General features: G+C 61.8%; 2 protein-coding genes across 4 annotated transcripts; one reads left to right on the forward strand and one right to left on the reverse strand.

Annotated features, from left to right (window-relative positions):
- Positions 1–475: 475 nt before the first annotated feature.
- EXOSC1 (exosome component 1) lies at positions 476–2,689 on the reverse strand. Of its 3 annotated transcripts, none has more exons than XM_032695260.1 (8): positions 2,633–2,689; positions 2,316–2,431; positions 2,092–2,166; positions 1,427–1,515; positions 1,180–1,213; positions 1,020–1,070; positions 857–941; positions 476–706 (listed from the first exon to the last, which is right to left on the reverse strand). In XM_032695260.1, exons 1-8 carry the CDS (start codon positions 2,661–2,663, stop codon positions 684–686), a joined length of 504 nt encoding a protein of 167 aa, XP_032551151.1. In that variant the 5' UTR covers positions 2,664–2,689; the 3' UTR covers positions 476–683. The 3 variants fall into 3 exon arrangements, with proteins under 3 accessions (XP_032551151.1, XP_032551150.1, XP_032551149.1); XM_032695259.1 differs by having other exon boundaries at positions 476–714; XM_032695258.1 differs by lacking the exon at positions 2,633–2,689 and having other exon boundaries at positions 476–714; positions 2,316–2,465.
- Positions 2,690–2,872: 183 nt separating this feature from the next.
- Positions 2,873–8,980, forward strand: ZDHHC16 (zinc finger DHHC-type palmitoyltransferase 16). Its single transcript, XM_032695256.1, has 11 exons — positions 2,873–2,915; positions 5,092–5,344; positions 5,583–5,777; positions 6,011–6,099; positions 6,288–6,316; positions 6,495–6,628; positions 6,860–6,907; positions 7,495–7,580; positions 7,862–7,985; positions 8,059–8,129; positions 8,470–8,980. Exons 2-11 carry the CDS (start codon positions 5,108–5,110, stop codon positions 8,582–8,584), a joined length of 1,128 nt encoding a protein of 375 aa, XP_032551147.1. The 5' UTR covers positions 2,873–2,915; positions 5,092–5,107; the 3' UTR covers positions 8,585–8,980.
- The last annotated feature ends 117 nt before the right edge of the window (positions 8,981–9,097 follow it).

The following is a 9,097-nucleotide window of genomic DNA, read 5'->3' on the forward strand; positions in this document are numbered from 1 at the left end:
CTGCTGGGTGCAGATGGGGCTGCAGAAGCTGTGCCAGGCTCGGGGAGCGAAGCACAGCTCTGCAATCCCTTCCCGAGGGTGACGCCCTCCCTGCAGTGGTTTTTCACACTCTGGGTGTGGCACACCCTCATCCCCAGAGCAGGGCAGGGCACATGTGGCCTGGGGAGATGTCGCACTGTGGGGTTATTATGCACTGAGACAGGCTGTGCTCCAGGTTTTAGTCCAACGTGGGAAAACCAACTGGCAAGGCAAGTGCCTGGAGCCCACACAGCCCAGCCACAAATGGGTTCTGTGCCATTAGCCTCACTGTAGCAAAGGCACTGGGGCGCTCCCCTTCCCCAGCAGTGAACACATGCTTGCTCCTGGCTGCAGTTCTACAGAAACTGTTCCCTCAACAGCTCTGCTGTGGGAGCCAAAGCAGTGTCGGCATGCTGCAGGCAGCACAAGCCACCCCCCAGGCTGTACTGAGCAAAGCATGGAGCTCTCAAAAAATATTTATTATCCAGAAGTAGAAAACCCATCCTGCCAGTGAGAGCCTGGCTGAATGTGTGGAGGAGGTGGGAGCCCGGGGGCTGCTCTGGCCCCACAGGCACCAGTCCCAGTGGTGCTATGTCTGCAGGAACTGGGGCTGCACCCGGGCCACCTTACGGAACTCCTTGGTGTGTGTCCGTGGGCACTGCATTTCACACCAGCTGATGGGCACCATCTGCACCCCTAGGAACACCATGTGGTCTGGGTTTCCCCTTCCCAAAACTGCCTTCCTCCATATGGAGAGGGAAGCAGCCACAGCAGATACACCTCAGACAGGGATGAGGCAGGACTGTCCCAGCCAGGGCCCTGCCCGTCCCATCCCTACCTGCTTCACTGCGTGCCACCACCACGCCCAGCTCGTTCTCGGCCGTGCTAAGCAGGTAGTTGGACTGCGCGTCCCCCAGGGAGATCTGGTCAGACAGGGGTTAAGGGAAAGACTTTTCTGAGGGGGCTCGAGCCAACCCACTGTCCCTGAGGGGGAAGGATACGACTTTGGCCAGGACAATGTCACTGGGGCGGAAGCTCTTGTACACTTCTACCTGCATGGAAGAGAGCAGGGAACACCGTACGGCACAGGGGCACCGTCAGCAGGAGGGACTGGGGCCCCCACCAGCAGAAAGCAGGGGCAGCTGCCAGTGCCTCACTGACCTTATCCTTCTCCGTGGCTCGGATATCTTCTCTCCTGAAAATGAGATGGAGGGATCTGAGTGCAAAAGAGCAAAGGTGCCTTGACAGCCTGTGGCAGGAGCTGCCACAGCCTCCTTGGGCACTGGCCAGGACCTGCTGGACACCTGCCCAGTGCTCAGGGCAGAGCTCCAGCCAGGATACTCAGCTGCACTGCTCACAACAGCCTTTCTCTCCCATGGAGGGTGGGGGATCCCAACCTTCTCCCTACCGTATGGTCCCTCGGAAGGTGGATTTCAGTGGCGTGGAGCCAACGTACAGGATGTGCACCTTGGCAAAGCGAGAGTTAATGCTGCAGACCTGTCCATGAGAAAAAGGGAAATCAGTGCCAGCACCCCAGCCTAGGCAGGGAAAGGGCAGGGAGCAGGCAGGATAGGGCTGCATGGGGAGCTCAGGTCTCACTCCACCTCCCTATGACGATGCAGTGGTGGGATATCTGGCAGTGAGTTGGGCAAGGAAGATGATACTTGGGCAACTCCAGGCACTCAAATAAAGCAGAGACCTGCTGTGACCCCAGTCCCTCTCCCTCCCATCAGGAATGTAGGAAACTAATCCCTGGTCTGTGCCAGCCTTTCTCTAAGCTGCCCCAGGCACTGACCTGCACACTCCCTGCCCTAGAAAGAGTTCTGGAAGGGAGAGCAAAGAAAAACCTCCCCTCAACCTCAGGGCGGGTGTCCCCCATGCCAATATCAACTTCCTTTGTGAGCGAGGGACACAAGGGAGGCCCTGGGCTGCCTCTGCCCTGCTGGGAGTTGTATAGGGGGAACTAACGAGCCAGAGGCTCTTCATCCCACCTCATCCATGTGCAGGAATAAAGCTCAACATGAGGCAGAGAGAGCCGAGGCAATTTGTCACCGCAGCGCTCCGGAGCCCCACCTTGCATGTCACGACAGCCCCCACGTTGGGCAGGAGTTGGGACTCACTGTCTCTGACCACCGACACCACGGGCAGCTGCGGGGCAAGACACGAAGTCAGAATCACCGGCCGAACCCCGTCGCAGTCCAACTCCCCGCTGGAGCCCCGTCCCCGGCGAGGCTGTGCAGCTCGGGCGCACGGCAGCCAGCCCCGGGGAGAAGCAGCTGAGCCGCGGTCGCGCTCACCCCGCTGTCCTCGCTCCTCCGCTCCAGGCAGCCGGCCAGCGAGGAGAAGATGAAGCCGTGCCGAGTGTAGGTCCCACTGCCAGCTGTGGCCTCCTCCGTGCTGCACAGCCGCTCACCTGCGAGACCGGGGCTCAGGGGCTGCCAGGGCATCTGGGGCCCCGCACCGCCGCGGGCACAGCACCCGCTCCCAGCCGGCCCAATGCTGGACATCCCCGGGGCAGCCCCCTCCCCAGTGCCTCCGCCCGTACTCCTCGCCCGGGCCACCACGTCCCCCTCCCCGGGCAGCCCCGGGCGCGGGAGCCCGTGGCCGCACTCACCAGGGACGCAGTACCGCGAGGGGGGCGCCATGTTCACTACCGGCAGGGCCTCCCCAGAAAGCCCTCACCTCATTGGTGACTGGCGGCAAGGCCACGCTGTAAGCGGCGCGGCTATTGGTTCTATCCTACTCAGCACGGAGCCCGGGCGCGCTGCCTGCTGGGGGTTGTAGTCCGGTGGCGGGGGAGGGCGCTCCCGGCGTGCCGTGCGCGGGCGCTGCCCGTGGGCCGGCGGGGCCGGGCATGGAGGCGGCGGGTGGCGGGCGCCGGGCGGCGGCAGGCGCAGGTCGGCGGCGCCGGGCAGGGCTGGCAGGGCCCTGCGAGGGGCTGGGGGCCCGCAGGGGCTGCGGGTGCCGAGCGGCTGGGCGGGCTGGGAGGCGGTACAGCGGTTCTATGAGGCGGGGAATGCGGGGGCCGAGAGGCGGCGGGGGATGCTGGGGATGCTGCGGGTGCTGCGGGGCAGGAGGTGCTGGGGCGGGCCCGGGGGGCTGTGGGGGGCTATCGCCCTGGGGGTGCGGTTGGGATGGGATGCAGTACGGGGCATGCTGCGGGGCGAGGAGTGCCTGGTGGTGCGGTGAGGCTGAGGGATTTCTGCTGTCGGCATCCCTTGAGGATGGGGCGGAGTGCCGGGAGTGTCACGGCGCTGTAGAGGTGGGTGCTGCGGAACAGGGGGAGCCGGGCGCTCTGGAGCCACCGGGGGGTGCCACAGGGCTGCGCCTGTGTGCCTGGACCAGGCAGGAGCCAGGGCCCCGTCTGTGCCCGGGGTGGGGCCAAAGCCACAGTTCCCCACCCCTGGGCTGTGATGTTGCCCGTGGTCTTGGCTCTACTGGTGGTTGCTGTCCCATCCCCGTGGGCTCGATGCGCCACTGGGATGTGTCGAAGGCGATGAGGAGGGCGAGGGCTGGATGCCAGTGCCTGGCTGGGCAGAGGAAGATGTGTGGCTCTGCTGGAGCCTCCTCCCTGTGGTCGTGCTGCTGTTTGCAGAGAGGTGTCTGGGGACAGAGGGGGGTCTTGCCCTGGAGCAGGGTGGCTGCCTCCCCTGTGGGCTCCCTGCTCAACAGCTGCCAGCTGTTATAGGTGAGGAAGCCTCTCCAAGGGACAGGGACATGCTGTATCTTTGGAGGGGAGGGCTGACCTCAGCACTTGCTGCTGGGTGCAGCATTTTGTCTCTCACCACAGTGACAACACAGGCACATGTGCCACCCAAAGGCTACAGGGCAGGAAGTTGTTGCTCTACTTTGCACCTGATGAGTTTCAGGGAAAAGCTCTTGGCAGACTCATGAGAAAACACAGAGGAGAGGGTGGTGCTGGGATTTGTATATTCCACCTCTCCCTTACCAGGGAACAGAAAATATGAGCAGGAACCATACCTGGGACCTGGAGTGGGCTGCTGAGTCTGGGCTCCTCATGTCCAGCAGCTCCCAACTGTGGGATCAGCCCCACACTCCTCAGGCAGGGCAGAGGAGAGCCCTGGCTCCTTTGTTAGTCCATCTGGATGGTGGAGAACCTGCCCTCACCCTCCTCATTGCTCCCCAGGGGCTGTGCTGGTGGGCACAACAGTGCAGAGAGGCGATCCCTGCTGGAGGGACTCTGAGCTCTGGCACCACTGCCTGGCACTGCTCCAAAGCAACTGCTTGGCCCAGGCTCAAAACGTGCCTTGGCAGGACCCCGGGGCAGCCTTGCTGCTTAATATTGATGGTACTGCCCATACGGAGGCCCAGGGGCACCAGCCCTGCAGATCGTTTTCCCAGATCGGGTTCCTCGTCACTCCCAACAGAGCTCCTGGTCAGGATGGGGGCTCAGCAGCCAGGGGAGCATCAGCCTGAGGCTGCCCCGGGGCCACTCCTTCACTGGTGCATGGCATTGTCTGAGGATCCAGACAAGGAGAAGGAGGAAGTGTTGAGGCTCTTGGAGTGGGGCTGTGAGGCTGAGAAGGGCACAGGGTGGCCTCTGCTGCTTGGTCCAGAGGCTGAGGTGAAAGGAAGTAGCATCCTACTTTTTGGGGTTATGGAGGGACTAGGGGAGGAGGAGTAGTTCTGTACTGGCTTCTCCGTGTATGTCTTGTGTGGGTTCTCCTGTTCCTGAACCTATTGGGAAGTGCTGGGATCATCACTGGAGCTGGCCCAGCATCCTGGATGCTCATGTCTTCTCTGGTTTCCTTTGAGTCAGACTCTCCGTGTCACTCCCCCGGCCCCCTCCCCGCTGGGAAAGACGAGATGGGACCAGAGAGCACCTGAGGCCAGATGCTGAGGGGCCTGTGCCCCCCGCTCTGCGCAGAGACACATCCCAGTGACACTGGCCCCACAGCCTCCCGGAGCCTGGGCTCAGCTCCTCTGGCTCTGCATCCTTGTCGGCTCAGGGAACTGCTCAACTGGCATCAGCACATCTGGGAGGGGAGACCCTGCCCAAGGGACAGCCAGGCAGCAGGGCGGCCTGCCCACGCCGAGCTCCTGTCCCCCCAGGCGTGGTGTGGCAGGGATGAGGAGCCGTCAGCGGATGTTTGCCGCGGTGATGCGCCTGCTTCTCAAGTGCCTGCGGCTGGGCCGGCGGCGGCGCTTCAAGCTGGTGCGGCAGGTGGAGCACCTGTGGCACTACGGGCACCTCTGCCTCCGCTCCCTGCTCTACAACTCCTTCACCAACGGTGATGTGGTGCTGGACTCCCTCTTCGAGCCCGTCTACTGGCTGGTGGACCACGTCACCCGGTGGTTCGGCGTGGTGAGTCCCCTTGGCATGGTGACCACCTCTCACTGGGCAGGGCACACCCAGCACTGGGGCTACTGTGCTGCTGGGGCAACTGAGTCTCAGGAGTGCCTGGGCTCCAGGCAGGAAGAGAGCTGGGACCTCAGTGTGTAGTTCATATTGGTTTCCTGTGGCCATGTCCTGCCCATGCCTCTCCTCGGGCAGTGAGGGGCAGGCACTGCCCACTCCAGTGACCCAGGCCCCTTTCCCATAGGTGTTTGTGGCACTGGTGATTGGGCTGACGAGCTCTATTGTGGCCATCGTGTACATCTGCCTGCTGCCCCTCATCCTGCAGACCTACACACCTGCCTGGATCTGCTGGCACCTCGCCTATGGACACTGGAACCTCATCATGATTGTCTTCCACTACTACATGGCCATCACCACCTCACCAGGCCACCCACCACAGGTGAGGCACTAAGTGGCAGCATAGCCTCTCCCCGCTGGACACTGGGGACTAGCTACAGATGGTCACTGGGAACAGCCTGGTGGTGATGTTGCAGGAGGCTTCCTCCAGATTGGAAACTAGGCTGGGCAGTGCAGAGGGGGGAGGCAGACGGATCACAGGGGAGGTGAGGAGTGTGAGGTGCAGGGGACAGGTGCAGGGTTTAGGTGCACAAATCTCTTCTGACCTGTGCACAGGCCAAGAATGACCTTACTGGCGTCTCCATCTGCAGGAAATGCATTGCCCCCAAGCCAGCTCGCACCCACCACTGCAGTATCTGCAACAGGTAGGGCACCCTCCCTCTGCCCCTTTCCTTGCCTCCTGTCCCATAATAAGATAGAGGCCCTTCTCCTTTGCTCTGCTGGCTCATTGCCCTGTCTCTTGCAGCCCACAGAGCTGGGGGCGTGCCTGTGTTCTCCCAAACACAGCGCTTGCGCTGGCTCTTGACACTGATGCTGCTCTCTTCCCTCCCAGGTGCGTGCTGAAGATGGACCACCACTGCCGTATCCTTCTGCAGTACTGACCAATGGCACTCTCCTGGGGGCAGCTGGTCCTGCTTTCCCCTTCTCTTGCTGCCCTACTCCTCTTATGGAGAGTCAGCCAGCACAGGGACGGGTGGTCCCTGGGGTGGGTTTGAACCCATGGTCTGTCACGGTTAAGTACCTTTAACCCCAGAGGCAGCCTGGTTAAACAACTGTGTGGGACACTACAACCACCGCTACTTCTTCTCCTTCTGCCTGTTCATGACCATGGGCTGCATCTACTGCAGCATCAGCGGCTGGGAGATGTTCCGGGATGCCTATGCAGCCATCGAGGTGAGCAGGCAGGCCCCGGCCCTCACCTACCATGCACTGAGGCTGCCTGGGCTCCCCAGGCTGAGCTTGCAGAGCAAGGCTGGGCCAGGCCCAACCATGTAGTGACTTTGCTTCCTCTCTCCCTCCTCCTGCGAGGCCCCCAGCTGCTCTGGTCCTGTGGGGGTGTGAGGGGAAGGGCCCTTGCCCCTCTCCTCTGAGACACATAACTGGTGCCGTTTTCCGTCCCCCTAGAGAATGAAACTGCTTGACAAGGAGAGACTGCAGGTGGCTGCCAACCAGGTGGGACATCCCTGCCCCCCAGCTACTCCAGGCTGTGTGGAGCAGAGCTGCTCTGCAGGCTGGGTCCTGCCTGGGGCCTTACTCTCAAGGAGTACCCCACATCAGAACCAGCCCCCATGCTCATCTCACATGTCAGAGAGCTGCAGCTGGCCAGGCAGCTCTGCTACAGACACTGCCTCCAGCAGCTTGGGGTCTGCCTCTCTGTGCACCCAGCTTCCTGGGGCTTGGGCTGGTGACAGCTGCTTGGCATGTGCTGCTCAGGCCATGGTCTCCTGGGGATGCTGCAGCACTGGGTACACATCTCACCCTGACCATCAGCTGTGGGGTCCTGACCAGTCCCATGGCTGCTCCCTTACTCCTTACCTCCAGCCCACTGCTCCTCATGCCTGTGCCAACTCTGGGTATCTGTCTGTCTGTCTCATGGCTGTCTTAGGCTGCCTCTCCCTCACCCTGGCTGTTGTGTTAGTTCCAGTTGCAGTCCTTTCTTGCTGTTCAAGCTCTGGAGCAGTGAGGGGTGCAGCAGTTCCTGTCTGGCTTCAAGCCATAAAGCATTTTGGGTAATCCCCCCTCCTCTGATCCTTTTTCAGACCTACTACCAGACCCCACCACCCACCTTCTCCTTCCGCCAGCGAGCTTTCCACAAGAGCGTGGTCTACCTCTGGGTCCTGTGCAGGTGAGGGGGCCCAGGGGCTGGGGGAAACAGCATGAAGCCTGTGACACTGCTCGCCCTCCATCTGCCTGCAAGCTGGCCTTGCTTGCTCTAGTGCAGACGTCCCTGCCCTGCCAGCCTTCAAGCCACACAGGAGGAGAAACAGTATCGCTCTGTCACAGGGGATTAGACAAGCCGACCCACTTATGCAGCTGTGGGCGTGGGGAGGCAGCCTCAGTTCCCGCCAGCTGCAGCACCAGGAAGGGAAGGCCTGAGGCCAACCTGCAGTCCCTTGTCATTCCCAGCTCGGTTGCACTGGCCCTGGGTGCCCTCACGCTGTGGCACGCTGCCCTCATCACCCGAGGGGAAACCAGCATCGAGCGGCACATCAACAGAAAGGAGAGGCAGAGACTGCAGAAGAAAGGCAAGGTGAGCACAGCCCATGGCTTGCAGGGCTGGCCAGTGCAGAGCCAGACATGACGTACCTCTCCCCATCCTGCAGGTCTTTAGGAACCCCTATAGTTATGGCAGCTGGGATAACTGGAAGGTGTTCCTGGGTGTGGATGTGCCAAGGTAAGAGCCCTAGGGAAGCCTCTGCCCAAGAAGGTGGTGGCTCAGCAGTTTATGGGGGTGTGGGGACAACAGGGACTCTCCTTGGGTAGCTGGGGGGAGCAGCTCTGCACTACTCTGGGCTCTGTAACGCACAGTAGGCCACATCTGCCCTGTGGCTCCTGCGTCCTGCCCAGTGACAAGGTGTGGCCTGCCCAGCATACCTTTGCCAAGAGAATCCCAGCTGAGGAGCTCAGCCATTGTGGCAGCTCAGGACATGGCTCACAGCCCTGGCTTGGCTCCTCAGAGCACAGAAGCACCAAGATTTCAGGTTTTGTCTGTGGCCTCACTCCTTTCCCCACAGGCACTGGCTCACCCGGGTCCTGCTGCCCTCTCCTCACCTGCCCCACGGGACAGGCCTGAGCTGGGACCTGCCTCCCTGCGTGACGGAGCAGCGCGCACCGCTCCTGGCCATCTGAGGCCCAGTGCTCCAGACATCCCTCCCTGCAGGAGGGGAGCGCATGGGGTACCCGCTCCACTGCTGCGGCTCCCTTTGGCCCAAGTGCCTGGCAGAAGGCTGGTGCTGGCACATATTGCTGACTGGGGCCAGAGCCACGGGAAACTCCATGGACAGTGTCGGTGCCTGGATGCCTGCCCTCTTGGCTCTTGGTGGCTGCAGGCAGCCCCGGGGGAAGGCAGCAGAGCTGCTGCTCCCCACTCCACCTGAAGGTGCTGCCCTCACTCATGCAGGTACCGGCCAGCACAGGCACAGCTCAGCTCTCCACAGCGCTGGGCACAGAGGATGGCACCCCTGTCCCCCAAGTACTCCCCAGGGAGCCTTTTTGAGACCATCCACTAAATACTGTTTTTTTAAGGGTGTCTGGCTTTTTTTCCTTGTTGTGGGCACAGACTTCTGGGGATGAGAGGAGAGGGAGCCCCATGATTCCCCAGTGTGAAAAGAGGATAAAGGGCATATAATCAGCAGCACCTTA

The sequence above is a fragment of the Chiroxiphia lanceolata genome, chromosome 8, assembly GCF_009829145.1.
Source record: "Chiroxiphia lanceolata isolate bChiLan1 chromosome 8, bChiLan1.pri, whole genome shotgun sequence".
NCBI lineage: Eukaryota > Metazoa > Chordata > Aves > Passeriformes > Pipridae > Chiroxiphia > Chiroxiphia lanceolata.

Bases quoted from the DNA above. Each gene is read 5' to 3' on its own strand.
- EXOSC1 (XM_032695258.1), bottom strand. From the start codon at position 2,465: ATGCCCTGGCAGCCCCTGAGCCCCGGTCTCGCAGGTGAGCGGCTGTGC. The intron at 942-1,019 runs GTATCCTTCCCC...CTGTCTGACCAG, and splicing joins ACATTGTCCTGGCCAAAGTC to ATCTCCCTGGGGGACGCGCA. The intron at 715-856 runs GTAGGGATGGGA...TGGTGTTCCTAG, and splicing joins GGTGGCACGCAGTGAAGCAG to GGGTGCAGATGGTGCCCATC.
- ZDHHC16 (XM_032695256.1), top strand. From the start codon at position 5,108: ATGAGGAGCCGTCAGCGGATGTTTGCCGCGGTGATGCGCCTGCTTCTC. The intron at 6,317-6,494 runs GTATCCTTCTGC...CCCCAGAGGCAG, and splicing joins GAAGATGGACCACCACTGCC to CCTGGTTAAACAACTGTGTG. The intron at 8,130-8,469 runs GTAAGAGCCCTA...CTTTCCCCACAG, and splicing joins CTGGGTGTGGATGTGCCAAG to GCACTGGCTCACCCGGGTCC.